General features: G+C 38.5%; 1 protein-coding gene across 2 annotated transcripts in view; it reads left to right on the top strand.

Moving 5' to 3' along the window:
• Positions 1–23,418, top strand: part of LOC131041792 (uncharacterized protein At1g32220, chloroplastic) — a 150,195-nt gene that overhangs the window by 90,010 nt on the left and 36,767 nt on the right. For both annotated transcript variants that reach the window (XM_057975002.2, XM_057975003.2), the window contains exon 6: positions 20,685–20,778. In XM_057975002.2, coding sequence (XP_057830985.2) covers positions 20,685–20,778 — 94 coding nt within the window. The remainder of the gene's footprint in view (positions 1–20,684; positions 20,779–23,418) is intronic.

Here is a 23,418-nt window from a genome sequence, read left to right on the forward strand (position 1 = left end):
ACATTGTTTAAATTACAATGGTGATTTGAATTCTCTTTATAATATTGCTGGTTGTATCTTTCATCTTTCATAATGATAACTAACCTGGTTACAGGTTCTCAATCAAGATATTAAGTTGGTAATTTACATTCGTAAGTATACTCCATACATAATTTGGGGATTTTAGGGCAAAATAGAGTAAAGTTCCAATAGGGGACATTACATTTTTGGAGCATTTTGGTGTAAAACAGGCAACACCATTGTGTTCGGAGTGGCTTAAAATTTACAAATCAACATAAAGTTTGTTGAAATTAGAGTAGTTGAAGAAAAGGTAATTTTTTCGCCTATGGATGGTGTATGGCCTCCCTGAGCAGCATCGTTAAAAAATAAATTATTTTCTATGTTTGTAAAGTTTTGGTTGTTTATTAAAAGTAATATAAAATAAATAAGTAGGGTAGTGAGCACTTCTGAGGAAAAAAACAGAGGTCGTAGTTACTGCGTACCCACATATGTCCCTACCATCATAGGAAATATGGTGGGAGGGACTCCACACACCCTCACCACCTTTTAAGAGGGAATGGGGGGAACCAGCCTTGTGGCCTCCTTAGGGAGTTGCATGGGGAGGTTTGCCCCCATTGATTCCATTTTTTTTTTTAAACAACAAAAAAAATCATTTAAAAAAAGTTAAAATAAATATAAAAATTTGGCCACCCATTAGCAACCTCCTTCAATGGCTTGGCCACTTTGCCACCCAAGCACCATTCGTTGTCCAGTGGATTAGCATTAGCAGGATGTCCTTAATGACTTTTTGATTTTGGTATCTGATCTTTGCGGTCTTTGTATGTTCTGATTTTTGTTGCAATTGTTTCTATATGAGCTGAGTTTTTGCAAGCTTTGTAGTGGTATAGATGATTCCTAATTTTGGCATCAAGACTTTTAAAAATTATAGATTCTTTTTGGTGATGCTGACCAATTCTCATTTTGATAACTTCCAAGGCTTCATTTAGGCTCGTACAATGGAAAAACTATAGTTTTAGATTTGTGGCCTATTTTGGCATTTGTAATATATTGATATCAAGACTACTTCACTTAGTTGGCTAGTGGCAAATGTAATTGCACCAGCCACCAAGTATAAAATGCTAAGTTGCCGGTACGGGTACGTGGGTACGGTATGCATGTACGACAATTTTTTTTGGGGGGGTTTGGGTACGTCTGTACAAAAAAATATAAAAATCATAAATATATACATATATGCAGCCTAAATATCATCCATATGCTAAACAAAACTTGGAACTATCATATAAATATAACAAATCTACTATAAGTCTAATTTGATATCCATTTATCAAAATTTGAAATGTTATGATAGATATATCGAATTCATTGCTCATTGGCTCAACAATAAAACAACACAATTAATAATCAGCATCAGAGGGGTCACTAGGAAGATCAAGATCAACATCATCATTGACATTAGATGATGTAGCTAGATTAGTGGAACCACATGCAGCCTCACTACCACTTGCACTAGCAGCAAATTGGCTATTGGGCTCCCTAGAAAGTAAAGATTGTGTGGCAACTGAAAAATCCAAATCAGTTCGCTCTGGATCTACATCCCACAACTTTGTGCCCCCTTCGTTGTACTCATTTTGTCTATGACTAAGAAGGCACAGGTTTGAATGAATATAAACTAGCTCTTCCGCCTTGCTGCCAATCGATTGTGTTTCACTGAGTGGATAAAGGAGTATGTGCTCCAATTTCTCTCAAATGAAGAGGATTTGGCAACCTATTGAATAATGGACACAAAGTTAGAGGGCTATAATTGACAATATAAATTTAGAGAGCAATAAAAATTAAGAAACTTGCGATAAAAGTTTGATTGCAAGAGTTTGAAGGTATGGTGATGTATGGCCATTGAGGTACCACCAAGCATGAGCATCCTTCTTAGACTTGTCACAGAGAGCGGAAACACTTTGACCATTGGAGGGTACAAAATCAGCAAACTCACTTGTCATTAAATCCTCCATTTGAGAATCGGGGAAGAGTTTAGTAAGTGCTGTCCTACACCCTTCACTGACTTCTGAATCTCTATATGGTGGTACCCTTGATGGCTTAGCAAGCATTTCATCACTATAAAATTTGGGAGTCAATGCAAATGCAAGAAGATGTAGTGGGGTGGTCATTTTGTTCCACCGCTCAACACAAATTGACTGAACCTCTTTGAAGAAAGTTTCTTTAGGATCTTGCTCTTTTGCATTGATGATGACTTTCATTTGCTCAATCATCGAGTCAATGCCATCGTATACCTCTCCCAAACATGGGTGATCCATGTCAGTATAACGGATCATACTCATGATAGGCTCAGTGAAACTCAGAAGATATTCCACTCGTTCCCACCAAGTGTCATCTAGGATCATGTGCTTTACATTTGTTGCCCTTTCAGTATTGAATTGCCTCCATAGGGACCAACTTTGACTAATCACCATGCTAGCAAGTGGCTCCCGCACCTTCACAAGTCACCTCAAGACGATTGTGTTGGATGCAAATCGAGTCTCAGCAACCTATTAAAAAATTTAAAACGAAAATTAAAATGCAAAGAAGACATGATCAAATTTAAAAAATAAGTTAGTGATTACTAAAGTGGAATGTAAAATTTTAAAATCAAAGTGTTTCAATTACCTTTAGCAACTCCAATTGTGAAAATGATTTGAAAACGGCCTGTGACATGCTATGGTTTGTGATGAACATTTGGATCTCTTCAGCCTCAACATAGATTTGTTTGATCCAATGTATTTTCTTACCCAACATTTGTAGCATGAGGTTGAGAGAGTGGACAGCACAAGGTGTCCAATATATATGTTCAAACCGTGTCTCAATCAACATACTTGCAGCTCTACAATTCTTTCCATTGTCTGTTATTACTTGGACAACATTTTGAGGTCCCACATCGTGAATGCATTGTATAAGGATGCTAGCAATAAATTGTGCATCCTTCACCTGTCCCTCACAATCCACAATTTTTCAGAAACATTGCCCCTTTAGGGCACATTGCAATTACATTAATTAATGGCCGATTTTTGGTATCCTTCCATCCATCAGAAATGATGGAAACCCTTGTTTGTTTCCATGAATTTCTAATGGGAGCCAATGCATTGTCTATGCTTTTTACCTCCTTTGCTAGTAAGGTGCTACGCGGATTCTCATAACCTGGCCTTGTGTACCCTTGTGAAGCCTCATTTACCTTTCTCAACATATCCTGCCAATATGGTGATTGTACCACATTAAATTAAATGACAAACCGTTTGCATATAGACATCTTCCAATGGATTGATCTGCAATCTCTCTAGCATCATTCTTAAATGCTCTCTCTAATGGTCCCTTCTCTTCACAATAGCGGGTTCTTCTTCACCAATTCTGCCCAAGAATGGGTGGCTCTCTACCACAATATCATGAAAATTACTATGAGATGGAGAAGTAGGGGGCCTCTTTGATCTACTTCCTCTTCTTGTCAACAAAGGATGATTTGAGGCACGAGCAACTCTTGCATCTGCTTCCTCTTGCTCTCTAATATATCCTACTATTTCTTGAGGTGGTAACCCCTTTTCATCCTTTCCTGAGGAATGGCACAAAAATGGGCTTTGACATGGCTATAGGAGCTAGTATATTTCACATTACAAAAATTGCATATCCAGTTAAATGTTCCACCTCCTTTTACTTGGTCTATTATTTTTACATATTTCCACAAAGGTGAATTTGGTTCGGTTTTGAAGGTCTGTTGAGGAATAGAGCTAGCACTCGTTGCCATTATGCTATCTACAATAAGTTAAAAAAAATAATTATTAAAATTTAATATTAAACACATAACAATATAACAATATATTTACAAACCTTTAAATTCCAAAATAACTAAATATTCAAAAACCTTCAATTGATCACAATTAGGAAGATTAGCTTGTACTGGGTGACACCCGACAAGGATGTTGGAGGGATCATTCATGACAGAGGCTTGGACAACCTCATACTCATCCTCAACTAACAAATTTATTGCCATTACTATCATCAGTCGGGCAATCAAGGCCAGAATTGACCTTCTCAATGCCATTGTCAGAAGGGATATCCATTGGTAAAGTGTTGCCTTCTTTAGTTATATTAACAAAATTTTGCATTTTACTAATATCACTTCTCAAGTGGCCTTTAGCAGCAATGTAAAAATTAGCATTGTGAGAGTTTTTCAGAGAAGGGCAATCCTTCTTCATATGCCCATTAATTTTACACAAGAAATAGGCCCCCAAATTGCCCAACATGGACAATTCCCAAGCAAAGCTTTCTCCTTCAAAATCAAGAGAGATAATGTCAGGAAACACAACCTCGAGATCAAGTGCAACAAGAGCCCTAGCATTCAAGTGAGGGAGAGTGGTTCTTGATTCCTCAACTTGCAGAACCGAGCCCAATGGTTTCAGAATCTGAGGAATGAATGGCCAAAATTCGGGCTAGAGGTTCTTAATTTCAACCTAGTTAGGGGAGGAGCGAGCAATAACCTGCTCGATATTTCCTTTAGGAGACCAAGGAAATGCCCTAAATGAGGAGTGCCCAACGTTCCAAAAAAAATTCTTCAAGACCCTATCTTGCATATTATGTGATTTCAAAAAATTTACAAATAGACCCTTCTGAATCATTCTGCAAAAATTGACATGAATACCTAATTTCTTGCCCCAAACATTTGCCATCCAGTCATCAAAAAATTTCCGCGAAGGCAAAGATTCTCTATCCATGCATACAAAAAAATTTGCAATATTTCTTAAACGCGACTACTTAGACCTAATGGCTTTTATCATATCTTCATTTGGCGACAAGGAAAGAGTCTTCAACCCGAGAGGACGAGACTTACCATTTCCTCCCCCTCTGGGGTCGTCGGCTGCGTTGTCATCACCAGATTCGAGTCTATCTCCATCGGTTGAGGACCCTCCCAAACCGTTCTTTGTATCCATGTGCTTGTGCCTGCAAAATGATCCATTGAAGCTAGCAGAAGGAGGGCAAACCGTGGCCGATTGCTTAGAGACCACTGCTTTGTAAGAGAGCTTTTCATGCTTGCCCTTTTGCAAATTAACAACCTCATTCTCCAAACCCCCACTATTATTGATGATAGGCTCCTCATCATTCTTGCAACTGGGTTCGCCATTATTCACACTACCCATCCGCCTTCACACGAACGGCCTTAGGGAAGGGGCACGATCGTTTACCTAAGCCCATGAGCAATCTGTTAAGAGAAAACATGCAGAGGGAAAAAAAAAAGATCAAAGAAACAAGGAAGCGAAGAGACCGAAACACAAGGCAACCACAAACAAATCAATCAAACACCAAGGCGACGCGAGGAAAACATTAAGCACACACAAGAGTGATGCAGGACACTAAGGGGATTGCATGAGCGCCAACAAGCCAGGTCCGAAATCCAAGGAGGGTGAAAAGACAGTCTTCCTGGATTCATAGTAGTTGTAGAGCGCCCACAGACTGAATGCTCAACAACTTGCCCTTGCAAGTATTAAGGAGAAAGCTGGTTTTATAAGGAATGCCTTCCAAGTCCCATCTGAGTTGAAGATGAGTAACTCCTTACCTAGTATCATGAACTCCATGGTGGATGCATCTTCTGATAAACAAATTGTGCCCTTTGGTGCTAATGTTATGGTTATCAGTAATGCTGAGCAGTTTATAGAGGTGGTTAGTAAAAAGGTTAGAAAGAAAAGGAAAACATCTGATAGACAATCTCTCTCTAATGACAATAGTAAAAAAGGCAATGAGGTGCCAGAGTGCTTTAATAGGTTGTAAAAAATAAAAAACCCTCCACCAAATAATTTTATGATGATGTACATACATAGCTGGAATGTTAGGGGCTTGGAGATGTTTGATAGAAAATATGTGGTTAGGCAATGGTGTAGCAGTATCAAGGAAAAAGACATTATTTGCCTCCAAGAAAACAAAGTGGTAGGGTTCCATGCTTATACTATGCTGAAATTCTTGTGGGCTCAGGCCATAGGGTTCCACTCCAATCATGATAGGGGTAAAGGTGGTACTGCCATTTTGGTTGGTCCTAAGTGGGCAGATAAGATCATTGCTAATGGTGTTTCCCCTTGCAAAAGGGCTTTGTGGGTCACTTTTAAAGAGAAAGATTGTGTTTTTGGTATTTGCAATATTTATGTTGTTAATGACTACAGAGATAGAGCCAGTTTTTGGGATTGGTTGACAACCGGTCTCCCGAATGCCCATTGGAATTTTGTGGGTGATTTTAACATGATAGAACATGGTGAGGACAACGTGGTGGCAATAAGCATTGTTGGAAGGGTAATGAACATTTCTTCTAGGCTAAGTTCAAGAGGAGATTTAATCTGGTAGATCCCCTGGAGAAGAAAAAGGGCTCCTTTTCTGGTATTTGGTTCACATGGTGCAATAATCAAAGTGGTAAGCAGAGAATGTACTGTAGATTGGATAGAAGCTATGCAGATGCTTCACTTTTTTCTTTCCCCTCTCAGGGGGGGCAAACCCCTATTTGTGTTTCTCCTGCTAGTATCGCAGATCATTCTCCTATCTCTGTCATTGTTAATCTGGACCTTGATCCCTCCTCTGTGATCCAACCTAAAAGGGAGAATGGTTTCAAACTTAATGTCTCTTTGCTTAATGATGAGGACACTGGTGAGGCTATTAAGATGGTCTCCTAATTGACCAAGCTGTGTATTCCTGACCTCAGACCTAGGGAACAATGGGAGGCTCTTACTGTTACTTGGAGGAAAATGTTTCAGATCATTGGTAAGAAATATGCTATGGACAGGTCTAGAGAGGAATCTCTTGTTCAGATTAGGCTCAATGAGATTGAGAAGGAACTTCAGAGTAAGGGGCATGACCTGACCCTAGAGGGAGAATTCGCTTTGGTCAAAAATCTCCTAAGGAAACTGCAACACTTCAAGATCCAAGGGTAGAAGGGTAGAGCTAAAATGAACTGGATTAAAGGTGGTGACAAGGGAACCAACTACTTCTTCAATCTTATTAGAGCCAAGAATAGAAGGGAACTTATTGAAGACATTCAAGTCAACAATTCCATCACCAATGATCCGGTGTCCATTAAGGAGGCTTTCTTCAGTTTTTACAGTGGCCTCTTTTCTTCTGAACATGGTGATATGAATCAGGAGGCCCTTGAGAAATGCTTGTTGTTAATCCCTTGGGAAATTTCTTGTGTGGAGGCTAAGGCTCTAAGTCATAAGATCTCTCTGGAGGAGATTAAGGGTGCTATCAGTTCATTGGCTAATGGTAAGTCCCCAGGGTTAGATGGGTTACCTGCTGAATTCTATAAGAAGCATTCAGAATGGATAAGCTTGGAACTATTTGCTTTGTATGAAGATGTATATAAACATGGATCCCTTGGAGAGAACATCAATAAAGGTGTCATCAAATTGCTACATAAAGGTGGGGATAAGACTCTGGTTAAAAACTAGAGACCTATTACCCTATTGAATATCTCCTACAAAATTGTTGCAAAAGTATTAGCAAGGAGGATTGCCGGGTTATTGGACAACTTCATCTCTGCCACCCAGACTGTATTCATTAAAGGTAGATATATTCTGGAAAACTTGGTTACTAGTTGGGAGGCAATGCATTGGGCTAAAGCTGATAACCAGAATGTTGCAATGATTCTTTTGGACTTTGAGAAAGCATATGACAAAATTGAGTGGCTCTTCATTAGAGGAATGTTGCAAGCTTTTAGTTTTCCTTCTTGCTTCTGTAGATGGATTGATATTCTTTTTAAGGATTCCTCCACAGTTGTTGAGGTTAATGGTGAACTCTCTGAACCTATCCCTCTAAGGAGGCCTATCAGGCAAGGTTGCCCCATTGCCCCGACCTTGTTTGTCATTGCTGTTGATGCTCTTTTCTACATCCTGAGGGCTTCTGAACTTGGGCCTTCTATCAGAGGACTTACTCTTCCTAATGCTGATGATCTGATCAATGCCCAATTTGCTGATGATACTACTTTATTTTTGGCTTTGAATGAGGAAAACTTTGATAATGCTATGAATAGACTACAATTTTTCTATCTGGCCTCTGGAGCCAATGTAGCTCCTCACAAATCTACAGTGCTTGGGTTGTCTGATGTTCCTCCAAGTTGGGTCCCCTGCAATGGTTGGCAGTGGGCTGGTCCGAATTCTATTGTAAGATATCTTGGTATTCCCTTTTCTATTAACCCCTCTTCTTAAGATATGTGGCATTGGATATACTCAAAAATTGAGAGGAAGCATTTAAAAAAGGTAGACTCACCTTCTCTCCTTGGCTGGAAGAGTGCAAATTGTTCAAAAGGTTCTTTCCTCTCATCATATCTACTGTGCCTCTGCATGGGTGTTTTCTAACTACCAAACCAATAAGCTTGAGAAGATCATGAGGGACTTTTTATGGTCTGATGGGATGGGTCATTATAAGAGACATTGTGTGAATTGGAATTGGTGCTGCAGACCAAGGACTATGGGTGGATTGGGTATCAAAGATATCAGGGCCCATGGTATTGCCTTAGCTTCCAAATGGATTGTCAAAGCTCTATATGGTAATGAACCTTGGAAGGTGTTGATCAGAAATAATATTGAAAGGTCGGTTATAAAAAAAGGCAAAAAGTGGAAGAATATCCCTTTATGTGATATTGTATTGGGGGATTATAACATGAAGGTGTTTGGTTCTAATGTATTTGCTTCACTATGGAAGGCATGGTCACAGGTAAGGAGGTTACTCCCTTCTAAGGATGCTATAGGCAACTCTCCTTCATATGCTGTTGTGGACAGATCTATCTAGTGGGGGGTGAACTTAAATAACAAACCTCTTGCTCTGACTCAAAGCTGCTCTGGTAAGATCTGGAATGAAAAAGGTATTTCTCTTATTAGCAATGTACTGTTTGACAACCGACTTGGCTCTTGGACTGAGATCACCTCTAAATATGGGATTCCTCCCTCACAAAAGAAAACCTACTCTCTTATTGGTAAGGCTACAGGTTGTTTCTTCCCTGGTAAGATTCTAGATACTGACTCCTTTTTGAAGCAACTAAAATGGCTGGATGGTTCTTCTTTTTTGGACATTTCTACTAAGAAGATCTACATGATGTTGAAGGATGACTACTCAATCTTCACTCCAGTAATCAGTGTTGGGGTCTTGATTGGCCTAAGTCCAGGTGGCAATTTGTTTTTGATTTTTTTTTTGGCATTCCCCCATTGATCCAAAGAAATCTTGTTTTAGATGGCTTCTTCTTTTGAAAAAATTAGCTGTTGGTTCCTTTTTATCTGCTGAGGGTCTTAAACTTATTAGGTTTGGTGTGTGTAATGTCCAGGAGTCCTTTGAACACCTGTTTTTTGAATGTGATTTTGCTCGTGGTGTGTGGTCCATTTTCCTTGGCCCTTCTATTGTCTGGAACCATCGGCCTGGTCCTTCTTGGAGTGAAATCCTTGCTGGTTTTGTAGAATCTTTTGACCTTAGGATGAACTGGTTCTGGTCTGTCCTTTCTTGTGAAGTCCCGTGGTTTATCTGGAAAGAAAGAAATGGAGAGGTTTTTCAATACAAGAGGAGGAGGCTTACTGGGTTTAATAGTAAACTCACACATCTTTACATTATGTCTCAGGTTTCTGTTGTCTTGGAGATTTCTAAAGACAGGTTCATGATTCTGGTCTGGGAAGGTGCTCTTTAGATTTGCAAGGAAGATATCTAGTCGGTTCAATACTTCAAGAAGCATATGGATATGCTACATCTGAAGGAGATTGAAGCATTGGCACAATATATGTAGAGACTCAAGATTGAAGATCTAGATGAGCCTTCTCCTAGGACTAGGGAGAAAGTCTTAGGAGCTCATTAAACAGTGTGGTCCTTTTTGCTATATGTATATTGACACAGGAGGCAATTTTGTTGTACTAATCCTCTTATATATTGTTCATGATGTAAATCCAAGTGATCTGACACAGGGCTATGGCCTTTTTGATATACATGTAAAAATGATACTGTAGATAGTAGAATACATGTAAAATGTAGGACACCAGTCTAATGACATCTTCGGAATGGTTATGATGTATATGTTTTGAACTATTTTAATAGAAAAAAAACTGAATATTCCTATTTAAAATAATAATATTACAAATTAAAATTACATAATTTAATTTTAATTAGTATTATTATTATTTTAAATAGGAATATTTAATTATTTATAATTTAAAAATTTGTAAATATATCGTTAGAATATATAATAATATATGTTTACTTCATAATAATTAATAATTTTGTTTTTACTTTAAATTAAATTTAGATATTTAACATTTATAAATTTAATTCATTAAAATTATACTTCAAAATTAAATTATTAAACAAACAAATAATTAAATAAACATAAAAACAACAGTATAATAAACAAATAAAATAAACAAACAAATGAAAATAAAAATCTAAACTATAGTTGAAAAAAATAATTGAAACAAAAACACAAGTTAACCTACCTCATTCAACCTGCGACGCTCAAACTAACGATGCTGCTGCGTCATCATGCTGCTCCTCCCCGTCGTCGTTCCGCTCCTCCCTGTCTGTATTTACTTGCGTCATGTTGCTTTGTATTTTTTTGCTTGCTGCCCGCCACACATGGCAAATGAAAAATATGTTTTTTTCTTTTAGGGTTTTAACGTTTTGGCCCTTTTTCATCCGAAAAAGTGAAAAAAAAACTTAAAAATTCGTGCCTCATGTAAAAAAAACGCGACGGAATCACCACGTCACTTTGGATGCGTCGGGATTCACGGTGGAACGCAAAAGCATTTCAAGAACAAATTGAAGGAACTTGTCTTATTCCATAGGGATTCAAAGGCGATTCAGATTCTGAAACGCCTCGTACCTGGAATTGCTAGGAAATCTAGACGAATCGGTAACCTAGGTAGAATGCCATCATATCATGTAATTGTCTTTTGGGGGGCTTACACATGGGCATTTTGTAATCATGAACTGCAATAAAGTTCCATCTTGGGGGGCTTCATATATAGGTTTTTAAATAGGACACAATAAGGGATGCGAGTTTAGTTAGTAACATGAATTGTGATTCTACTTCCTTGACAGAAGCTCACATTGAGTTGCATCTGAATCCTCTAGTTCTTTCTTTGCCACATCTTGGTTCACTTTGGTTCACGTCTTAGATTGATAGCCCATGGTCAATGATCCTAAATCTTGTATCTCATTCACATTGGATCACATCTCAAATTGAGAGCCATTCATTATGATTAATGTTCCCAAATCTTCATGATACTTGCTCTTATGGATTGGTTTTAGCCATAGTTCAACATTGACATTGAGGTACACAAATAGCTTCCAGATTATCATCCCCTTCTTAGGATTGATTTTTTTGCTATGGGTTTTCTCTTTTTCTTTTTATGGCAGGTTTCTATCATTATATATTTGTTCCTAATCAGGCCTAGTTGTTGGGACCCATTTCTTATTTATCATTTCTCCTAAGTTGCACTTATTGGGAGGGAGGGGAAGGGGGTATTCGTGTAACATTTTATTCACCTTGGATATATTATATAGTAAGTGTGATATTGCACCTATTTGATGAGTTTACTTAGGCTAATTAGGATTTTTTTATTTAATTATTCTCATCTGATAAGCTGATAATGACATGTATATACCTTGACTTGAGGTACACAAGTGCCCCCACTACCTCATCAACTCTTGATTGATAGTAGTTAGGTGCCACCTCTATTCAATCAAGTTCACTTTTGTCTTAGTCAAGTTGATTGAACTGATTCATTGATTGGCAGGTCAACTCTAGGTTTGATAGTTAGATTGTGTTAATTTATCATGTCCCCTCCTTGATCGTTATATATATCTATTGATGTGTTTTTTATGCACATGTGAACACAGAATAAAATACCCAAAAGGTATCTTATCCTCTCTTGAATAAAGCCTCCGATTGCTGAAGATGTCGCGAAAAGGATCAATCTGGATGACTTCAAGGTTCTTTGTTGTAGGATCTCTACGTGTGGATAAGCTCTTCGCGGTATGATGTGATTTTGCTGGAATCACAAGGGGACTTACACTCAATGACCTAAATCGTCTGATTTGCTGGAATCACAAGATTTCACTGGCCTAGATTTGGAAAAAAAAGGAAAAGGATGAGGGCGAGGAAAGGATCTAATTCTAACACTAAGAATGTAGGAGCAATGATTGATCTTTGATGAAATTTTAACTAAGTCTTGTCTTGACATCCCAGGACCATCTCCACAAGGTTAGTGCGATCTTTAGAGGAAAACTTTATGATGTTCAGATCATCGCTACAGGCATAGACACCATCAGGCTGATGCATATCAATGAAGAAGCGACAATTGAAGTTGAGCTTAAGCTGAATGATTCCAGTTGACTACACAAGGCAAGTCTGCAATCAACAAACTGCTAGTAGTATGGATATACGAATTTCACCATCAATCAAACACATTTCTTTCATTCATCTAATAACATGAAATCAAATTTGAGAAGTATAGAGACCATGCAAATTGTTGAATCGACCCATAGATTTCACCATTTCTTCAATGAAGTTTTACAAGTCTTTTACAACATCTTGGCAACAATCTTTGCCTTCTCTTGCTATTCTACTCTAATTGCTATTCTATCAATTGATTATTCACTACTAGCTAACTATTCACCTACTATCAACTATTGACTCACTATTGTTGACTCCTATTCACTAACTATTTTCTATTAGCCTTTACAAATGAAGAGTCGGGGCTTATATAGTGCCCTTAATACAACTCAATGGCTAAGATCAATTTGAGATCAATGGCCAAGATTCTACAATGAAAACCCTAATTAGGGTTTGTTACAACAAACTCAATTCTGACCAATGAAATAATTGTATTAATTGGACACGTCTTCTTTGGAATATTCGACCAATGGATAGCTGGGGTAGGTACATCGAAGTTTGTGCCACCTTTAATGAGTCAGGTACATTGAATCTGGACATGCTGAGGTGGACCAACCTGATTGGAGGAGTGATGACTAGGATGCCACCTTGTCTGATACTTGCAACTTGGTAGATATCCAATTCGATGATGCTGAGAAGCTAGCTTTAATTAATTCATCTGAAATTATCTGCTTCTTCAACGAACCCTTGCTCTGACTTCTTTTGTCTTTGATGTGCAGGATGATGATGTACCTCGCCTTGGAATGTTGGATTGGAAGAGGTTATTCCTAATGATGCTTGACCGAAGAAGGCCGTCCTTGTCGATGCTAGACGGGAGGAGGTCGCCTTTGTCCTTGCCCGATCTTCTTCGTTGAGAGTCTGCTAAGTAATAGATCCTCCGGCTTTGGGTGGTTATTTGAAACCTACACAAAAACTTAAAATTAGTCTTTGAGCATCATACCTTAAAGCATGAAATTTAAGACCTTTCAAGGGTATAACTTAAGATATTAATTTGAAAAGACATGATAAATCAAGAATTATACATTTTCAAATTAATTATGAATGGAAATTGGATTTTCAAGACTTAGACTTTACAAAATTGCTATGAAATCACAATAAGTCTTGAATAAGAACTTTCAAAAAAAAAAAAATGATTCTTCATACCTCCTCCTTGAATGCCTAACTATGAACCTTGAAAAAAATGGAAGAAAGAAGCTCAAAATTTGCTGGAAAAAGATTGAATTTCTGGCCTTCTTTTGGATGAATTATGCCTCCATTAGCCTTCAAAAGAGCTTCACCTTGTATAGCCTCCAACACTTAGCAAAAATTCGCCTCCAATCTGCTCTTCAAGTTCGCATGAGAACAATGAATGAATGATTTGAATTTGTCCAAAATACACCTCCCTTATATAGGGCGCTCACCTTGATTCTCCTTGAGGCCGACTTGGCAAAAAGGTAATAAAATGAAATAAAATCCCTCTTAAAGGGAGGCCGACTTGCTTGTAAAAGCAAAGAAATGAATTTTGAGCGCTCACCTTGATTTTTTAAGTTTTAAAATTAATTCCAAGGCTTCAAAGATGGGTTTTTTCATTTGTTTTAAGGCTTGGAAATTAGTTAATTAAATTATAAAGGCCTTAATTCATGCGAACTTGATTTAGCTTCCCAAATGTCTTGAATTTGGCAAATTTGGTGAAAATTGTGGGCTAGCTTAGGAATATTAAGGTTTGATCAAGACTTAATGAAACTTGTTTCCTCCTTAAGCATCAAAATATCAAAGTGATGGTTTGAACCCCTTGTCTAGACTTGCTTACTTGATAAAATTGAAATTTTCTCAACCAATATTTGCAAATTTCCATGTCTTTGTATTCTCAATCTTGCAATTTGCCTTAGACTCAATCAAACAAGGTTGAATGATAGATTTTTTGATATTTTCGCCCTGGACGCTTTGGAAGGGTCAGGAGCGATTTTTCCAATTAGGTCTTGAATATCTCATTTCTTTCACTCCAAAATCTCCCAGAAGGTGAGCTTATGCTTGTTTTGACCTAATCAAGTCTTGCATTTCAATTTTTTATGAGGAAATTAGGTGAAAATGTGAATTTCGCCCTAGGCCCTCTGGAAGGGTCAGGAGCGATTTTTCTTGCTTGAGCTTACTTCTTCATCATTTTGTCTTGAATCCACCCCTCAAGGCTAGGCAAAGGTCTTCTTCTTTCACTCCATCCAAGCTTGGTTCGTTCCTGCAAGGCAAAATAGGGGATTTTGAGATTTTCGCCTTGGACCCTCTGGAAGGGTCAGGAGAGATTTTTAGGTTTTAGGCCTATTTTCCAATCCTTTCATCTTCAAATCACTTCCATGGCATAAAACATCTTGCCTTACTCCCCTTTAAGTCATGAAAACCAAAATCTCATCTTGAAATGCAAGGAAAATAGGAGGATTTGGAAATTTCGCCCTGGACCCTCTGGAAGGGTCAGGAGCGAATTTTCCTCTTGGCATCAAAACTTGTATCCTTAGCAATCCAACCCAACTTCAAGGCAATTCAAATGTCATTTTTCACCCATGTCTAAGCTTGGCCTTGCCCAATAATTTGGAGAAAAGAATGGTTTTAGTGTTTTTTGCTCTGGACCCTCTGGAAGGGTCAGGAGCGATTTTCAAGTTTTGAGCATGTTCCTCCATCCTTTCAACTTCAATTCACCTTCAAGGCTAAAAAAACACTTATCCTTTCACGTTCAACCCAAGTTTCACTTGATTTCGCAAGGGAAAATTGGTGTTTGAAGAATTTTCACCCTGGACCCTTTGGAAGGGTCAGGAGCGATTTTTCTCATTTGGGCTCAATTCCTTCAATCTTGATAATTATTGGCAATTTGGAGTCATTCCTAAGGCCTTCTTTAATCATGATCCACACTAGATTTGGCATGAAACTAAGGGAAAAGATAGATTTTGCTCAATTTCGCCCTGGACCCTTTGGAAGGGTCAGGAGCGATTTTCCCTTTTTAGACCAAAATCATCATTCTTTCAAACCCAATCTTTATTGCAAGGTAAATTCTCATCTTTCTTCGCCCTAGGAACAAGGTTTCAAGCTCAAACAAGGTGGCAATTGAAGTTGATGATGAATTTCGCTCTAGACCCTTTGGAAGGGTCAGGAGCGAAATTCGACTTTCAGGCTAGAATCCATCATTTTTTCAAGGTTTTCAAACACTTCCAAAGTCCAAACATGTCCGCTTTTCCCTTCAAAATGCCTTGCAAATCAAAATTTGGTCAAATAAGGCAAGAAATGAGTCCTAGGTTGATTTTCGCTTTGGACCCTCTGGAAGGGTCAGGAGCGAAAATCACTTTTTAAGCAAAATCTTGATCTTTGAAATCATCCAACTCCCTCTCAAGGCAAGAGCATTCAAAAAACACCTCCACACGTGCCTTGGAAACTAGGAACTTGGTCTTGATAAGTGATAAATTGAGGTGTATAAGGATTTTCGCTCTGGACCCTTTGGAAGGGTCAGGAGCGAAATTCCTAATCTTGGCCAAAATCCTGACTTCATTTTCACATTTCTCCATCCAAACAAGTGTTTTGCCCTCAAAGATCCTTGGGAACGAGTTGGTTCTAAGTTTGGGTCAAACTAGAATGTCATATGGAAAATTTCGCTCTGGACCCTTTGGAAGCGTCAGGAGCGAAATTCGTTTTGGACCCTCTGGAAGGGTTCGGAGCGAAATTTGACTTTTTAAACTCTCTGTCAGGATCATTTTATGGAATATAACATTTAAGTATAAGAAAGATTCTTATACTTTAAGTTATATTCCATATATACTTTCAGGATGTTTGAGAGTGGTTTCAGACCTCCAGGAGTTATATTGCGAAATCTAGTTTTTGGAGGATTCTTCAGTTTTCCAGACTTAGCCAAATTTCAGGATCAGGACATTCGAGACTTGGCCAAATTTCAGGATCAGGACATTCCAGACTTCATCACTCACCAACTTGACCTAACTCAAGCAGAACTTGCTATCCAGGTGATCCCCTTGGCGACACTCGAAAGTTAAAGGCTGACAGACAAAACCCTAAAAGACCTAAAAAACAAACCCTAGAAAGCAAAAAAGCAGGGGTCCCCATTTGCAATGGGGCGATGTGTGAAATGGTCACAACAATATCCTAAGGAAGTAATTATTATTATTAATTAATATGATAATAATAACGAATTTCTATTTGAAATTTATTTATTTATTAAATGTATTATTTAAGTAATATCTATTACTAATCCTGAAATATTCAAATAAAAATAAACAATAAAACTATAATAATATAAATAAATAAATATGTTAATATATTTAATATATAAAATAATAAAGAAAAATATTATTAAATGAATGGTTAAAAGGTTAAGGTATTTAATGTATTAAATAATAAAGAAAAAAGTATTATTAAATTAAAATATTAATACACTATAGTTCGTGCGGAAGGGACCCGTGGAGGGATGTAACCCTTCACGGGGTATAAGGTAGAGGTCAGCACGGGAGAATAATGGAAGAGGAATACGGGGGGAAGACTATGGGGTCTGGAGACATACTGCCCGGGAAAACATTACGGTATGTATATAAAGGCTGTTAACAATATCATACGGTGGTATTGTTAATACAATCTAATTTGGTTATTACATTTAATATTAATAATACAATTTAATATGATCAATACAATATGACATGGTTAGTATACAACAATGTTGTTAATATATTATGGTGCTGCTGATATAATATAATAACTGTTAACACTGTTAATGTAATACAATACATTAATTCAGTCACATATTAACATAGTGATATTGTTAATGTAATATAATATAAAGATGGCAAAATAACATAATGATGTTAATAAAATCTAAAGCTCATATGGTTAATCAAATCTGATATAATATTGCTAATATGGTAAGATATTATCAATGTAATTGTAATATCCCCACTTTGAAATAGAATTTAATAATAAATGATAATAATATCCCCACTTTGAAAAATTTAATAAAAAATGATAATAATATCCCCACTTTGAAATAGAATTTAATAATAAATGATAATAATAAAATTAAAATATAAAATGATATAATTAAATATGATTAATAAAAAAATTAATTAAGTTAATGAAAAGTCAAAAGACATGAAAGGAAAAGTTGTGACTCCCTCAACAATGATATATAAAAGGGAGAAGAAAACCTCATTTGAGGGGGGGGATAATTTGGTGATGAGAAATGCAGATTTGATTTAAATAATAAGTGCAGATCTGATTATGAAAGGTTGTGTCCCTTTCAAATGGTAGAAATAATGAAGAGTTACACTCTTTCAAAGGGTGCTAATGGTGAAAGGGTATGTCTCTTTCCAAAGGGCATACATGATGAAAAGGTGTGACCTCTCCCTCAAATTGAGAGATATAAAGGGAAGGAATCAAAAGCATCTAATGACATCACCATTGATAAGATTGGATCAGAATTGTTATCAAGTTACAGGAAGTAACATTTGTGTTCTTTAAGGTATGCCTCCCAATCTGCAGGGGACATCTATAGTGTGAACTCCAACCGCAGGCTACAATCTGCGTACAGGTAAGAGGGGTTAAGAAGTCTTAAGGTATATATGTGTGTGGACGTGTGTGCCACACACACACATATGCATTTTTACGAATACATATATCTCTAATGATTACTTATATGAATGTAGCAATAAAGATAGGAATCTATGTAGAATATGTATGTATATTTAGGATCATTAGAAAGATTAAAGAATATGTAAATGAAGAAGTAAATTATGGAATGGAAAACTGTAATGAATTATAAAATGTAATATTAATGTGATTATATGATGAAGGTTATAGGGAAGAAATTCCCTTAGCCTAGTGGAGGGATTATGATAATCCCCGGAGGGCAGTATATACTGAATATCTATATGCATATATATGGCTTGGTTGACTAAGTTCATCCAAGAGGAGACGGATCTGGCCGGTCCCCTCTGAGGACTTGGATGATTGGATGCATCACCCAAGACAAGGAAAGGCAAGGGTCTTCCTTGGCTGGCTTGGGTGTAAGAGGTATACCCAAGACAAGACTCAAAGGTTAGGCCGATCCCCTCTGAGGACTTGGATGATGAAGGCATCACCCAAGGCAAGGAATAGACAAGGGTCTTCCTTGGATGGCTTGGGTGTAAGACAGGATTCGAACTCATCTTCGATTTCCTGGAGGGCTTGGTTCCAAGAGGGCGAGCTTCATGGCTGCCTAAGGACATCTTGGAACCAAGGGGGCAAGCTTCACGGCTGCCTAAGGACATAATTTCGTATGGCATTCGTATCCTTTTTATTAGATGAAATTATGATTATGTTAATTTAGTATTAAAGATAGATTGCAAATTAAGAAAATGGCTTATATATATATATATGTTGTATTCTAACAATTTGTTTTGCAGGACAGTAATCTCTAACTAGTAGGGACATTACATAATTAATCTGTTGATTGGCAATTGAATTCATGACCATTGGACACGTCATATCCTTGAGTCATTCATCTACCTAGCCTATTAAAATGTACTTCATTCATTCTTTTGATGGGTTGATTTGATTGATTTAATCTCATTACTGATTTCCTCTCTTTTGGAATAGGTTGTGTTGTTGCATGTTGCATTATTTGTTTTGTGCTTGCAGTTACTGTAACTTTCTTCATGCATCTATATTCAGGTTCTTATAAGCTGAACCCTAACCTGAACTTGGGATGAACTAGACCTGGATCCTAGGGTTTTTCCTAGTGGATCAGTAACTTAAGTATCTGAGGGTAATATAAAGTGGTCATTAACATCCCTCATAAATGCTCCATTGTCTCTCCAACATTAGTCAAACTCAGAAGGGAAAAAAACCTATATAATTGAAAGTTAAGTGTCTCAAGACAGACTCCTTGTCATTAGATGCTTCCCAACAATCACATTTTGCAGAAAATTAAAGATGCTGCCTATGTTTACCCTTCAATATCTTCCGAGGAATGTGGAGTGGTGAGCCTCTAATATCTAAATTTCAAGAAATATGGGGAGAAAGCAAAAACAATATTGGGGGCAAAATTATTCCGACTTATGATTTCCCCTACAAATCATACAAGTTGTTTTTGTAGATACTGCAATGTACCAGCATTAATAGCAGTGCAATGGTTGCTCTTGCTAATGCTTGCTACCTCCATTTATTGGAGACTTCAATGCGCTAGAGCCTAGAATATTGCAAAGGGTTTTCAGTATGAGGCATCTCCATAGCCCAGCTTATTGGCTTTCTTAGAAAATCTCACTTAAAAACAGATCAATGGAGAACTCAATCTTGTCATAGGTAATAAGAAATTTGTAACACATTGACCTGTTTAAGCATATTCATCACAGTTTGATGGAGTGCAAGGAAATGATGAGGACTATTTACACTATCATTTGACAATAGTTCAAGGTACACAATATGATATTCTGAGGCTTTTTGGCAGTCCCAAACATTTATTAGAGGGACTGGATGGAGAGATTAATATCTAGCTCAAAGAAATTTAAGCAGTGGAGATCACAGCTCTCTCCTCCTTGTTATAAACCACTAGCAATCCTGTTCTTTGAGGTGGATTCCTACAAACATTGTTCATGGTTCAGTGTTTCAAAGAAGAGGAAGCCTGCATCAAATGTAAGTATTCTTTTAGTAGTTCCATTCAGAAGCACTTTGTATCGCTCATGAATGGTATGATAAGAAAAATTGAAGTTGAGGCTGATCGATTGGTAAAGTTAAGTTCACCTGAAAGCAGTTAAGCAGATCCTGGATGTGGGCCATAGATTTCCAACAAGAGGAATGACAAAAATCCTAAACTAAGTCTTGAGAGAAGTACAGTGATTAAGAAATATCCTGCAAAATCTAAGTTGGTTTTTCTTGTTTAATATCAAATATAAGGTGGCTTTTCATAGCCTGCATGAGTTGTATTTCTTATCTGTTTCACATGGTATGAAAACCATGTTCATTTTAATTAGACAAATAATATTTCCAGTCCATAATAGTGTTAGAGAGTGCTTCTGGCTGTAACTGTGTAATTGTTCTTTTGTATCATTATTGCTTCTTATCTGATGCAAAAAAAACTACGATACAGTTACAGCCAAAAGTACCCTTAACAGTTTCATTTTATTTCAACTTATTTCTCTAGCATAGCTTTCTACTTGGACTTTGCTTGAATACAAGTCGGAAAATTTGTACTTAAATGCTTTTGATCATTATGTGTAGTTTACCTAATCAGTTTTGATAATATTGGCAGATATCATGTGTTGGTGGCTTTGGATCAAATGCAGCTATGTTTAAAATAAATGGAAGTGCAAATATCAAAGCAATTCAAGAAGCATTTGAATCTGGTATACTTTATCTTCTTAGCCATACAAATTACATTCAAGTACATCTCAATTCATATCACAAAGCTACTTTGTGCCTATTGGCGGGAATATTGTAAGCAATAAAACTAGTTAATTAAGTTGTAATTGTCTTGGTTAGTTGGCAACCGTGGGGCGGTAGTTGCGGTGCGATGGTTGGCGCTCGCACGCCCTCGGTATCTTTATATACTTCCAAATGTAACTTGTGACGGACGATTATGAATGGAATAACATCTCTTATATTTTATTTGATATTGATGGCATTATTATTCTGCATTACGTGTTTTATCTGTGTACTTTAAGTTATTCACCTGAGAGGGTAAACATTTGGCGCCGTTGCCTAGACCTACTCAGGAAAGGAAGGAGCAGATGGCGCACGGACATGATGGGCCTACCCATTGGTGAGATAAACCCAGAGGCCAACGACGCGCAAACAGAGCTCTACAACGGAGAAGACACTGCGGCGAGGGAATTTTCAATTCTGCTCCAGGTAGCCATCGAGACCTATGTTCGACGAGAGGACACGGAGGCTGAAATCCCACCAAGTGCCGTGTGGACAGCGCTGGAGGTTAGCCCGACAGTAAATCGGTTGATGAACCACCTCCCTCGGTTGCTTGCACAGGCATCGCTGGCACAACAAGCTCGCTTGGAGGAGATTGCCCGGGAAGAGCGACGCCAACAAATCCTCCAACAGTACGAAGAAAGCAGCCGTCGGGAAGCGGAGCGGGATGGCACGAGGCCAGGAAGGAATTGAACCCTAAATCCCATAGAGATAAAGGAACATTCTATATTCAAATAAAGGTGTCATAATATTGACACGAGTTGTATCTGATGAAATGAATTAGTAAAGGCGTGTTCTAGTTTATGTGTTGTGAATTATGGAAATGTATGGGAATTAATGCCCAACCTATTAAATAAAGATAGAAATAAGAAAGCAGAAACAGACGAGTGGGAGGCCGCGCAGAGGGCCTTGATTTTGGAGCAACAAGTAGAACGTAGACGGAGGCTGAGGCAACTTGCTGAAGGACGACTTGCCGAAGGGTGGCCCGAAGGGAACCAAGGAGGTGTCACAGAGGGTGTAGAAGCTGAGGGAAATTTCTATGCGTCGTCGGAACAGTGTAGGGTGAGAAGCCACGAAGAGTTTCTGGAGGAAACAAGATTACGGAGGAATCTAGTCGAAGAGACCCGAGATCAGTTTAGAAACTTATCCCTTACGACACGAAGTGAGGATCACCAAAGAGAGCCAGGAGTGGGTGCGGGTGAGAACGGAGGGGAGGACAACCATACGGTTGTAGGTGCCACACACAGTAGGCAAAACACCATACCTCCGATCACCGACGCAGGACACACCACCGACGCCAGAGGGAGCGACACACAGACAGCCACAACTACCTCCAAGAAGACTACCCCCATCGATGGTGGGCAAACAAAAGTTGCCTAAATTCAACGGAGATGGCAACGATGACCCCATACGGCACTGCCGTACGTGTGAGACAATATGGTCAGCCAACGGGGTAGTTGACAAAGCGGATTGGGTGGTGCAGTTCCCTGCCACCTTGAGAGGGGTAGCCATTGATTGGTACTCTGATGTGGATAAAGTGAAGGTGGGAACATGGGATGAACTACAAAAAGCTTTCGAGAAGGAGTTTCGACTCCTTCGAGAGGATAATGAGATCGTGGCGGAGATATTAAGCACAAAACAGGGAAAGTACGAGACAGTGCGAACATACAACCGACGGTTAAAGGAGTTACTGGGGAAGATGGAGAACCAGCCGGCTGACGGACTAAAGAAAAGATGGTTCGTGGAAGGGTTGCGGTCATCCCTGAGGAGAAAGATGAAAATTGTACCTCCCACCTCATACGATGACGTGTACAACCGCACAATGGATTTGGAAAGTGAAGGCAAAACATCGTGAAAGAAAAAGGACAAGTCCTCTGCAGAAGAAGAGTCCTCGGGAGAAAGCAGCAGTGACGAATCATCAATTAAGAAGGTGCAAGCTCTTCAAAAGGATATGCACTGTATGTTGAAGGAATTTAAGAACATGAAAGGAAGCACGAGCAAAAACGAAGACGTGTGGTGCACTGATTGTAAGGAAGAAGGCCACACAAAAGGCACCTGCTCGAAGAAGGCCTTTTGTGAGATTTGCCAAGTGATGGGACACTCCATCAAGGAATGCCCATACAACATGAAAACCTGAAGTATGCAAATGAGCCAAGTGTTGTTCATGGAGCAGGCCACAACATCCGCACTAGCGGGTACGGCCCAGCAAACCAACACAACGACATCATCTGGAGGTTATCGGGACAACAGACGCGGCGGCGGAAGGAATAACAACAATAACAATAACGGAAGTCGTATCCAGTATGACGCCAAGGGCCGGCCAATGATCCAATGTTGGGCTTGTAATTAGTGGGGGCACTTCGCCCGTGATTTCACGAAGGAAGCCACCCTTCAGCACCTCTGTCGATGGTGTGGGCCAGGCGACCATGAGGACGCAAATTACCCAAAGGCAGGGGTTAATCTCCTCAACATTGAGAAGGCTGAGAAGACTGGTGAGAAAGAAGTACTGGCGATCATCCGCGCTTAGACGAAAAAGGCCACTTATCCCACCCCTGTACGGAGAA

Source organism: Cryptomeria japonica, chromosome 3, assembly GCF_030272615.1.
Source record: "Cryptomeria japonica chromosome 3, Sugi_1.0, whole genome shotgun sequence".
NCBI lineage: Eukaryota > Viridiplantae > Streptophyta > Pinopsida > Cupressales > Cupressaceae > Cryptomeria > Cryptomeria japonica.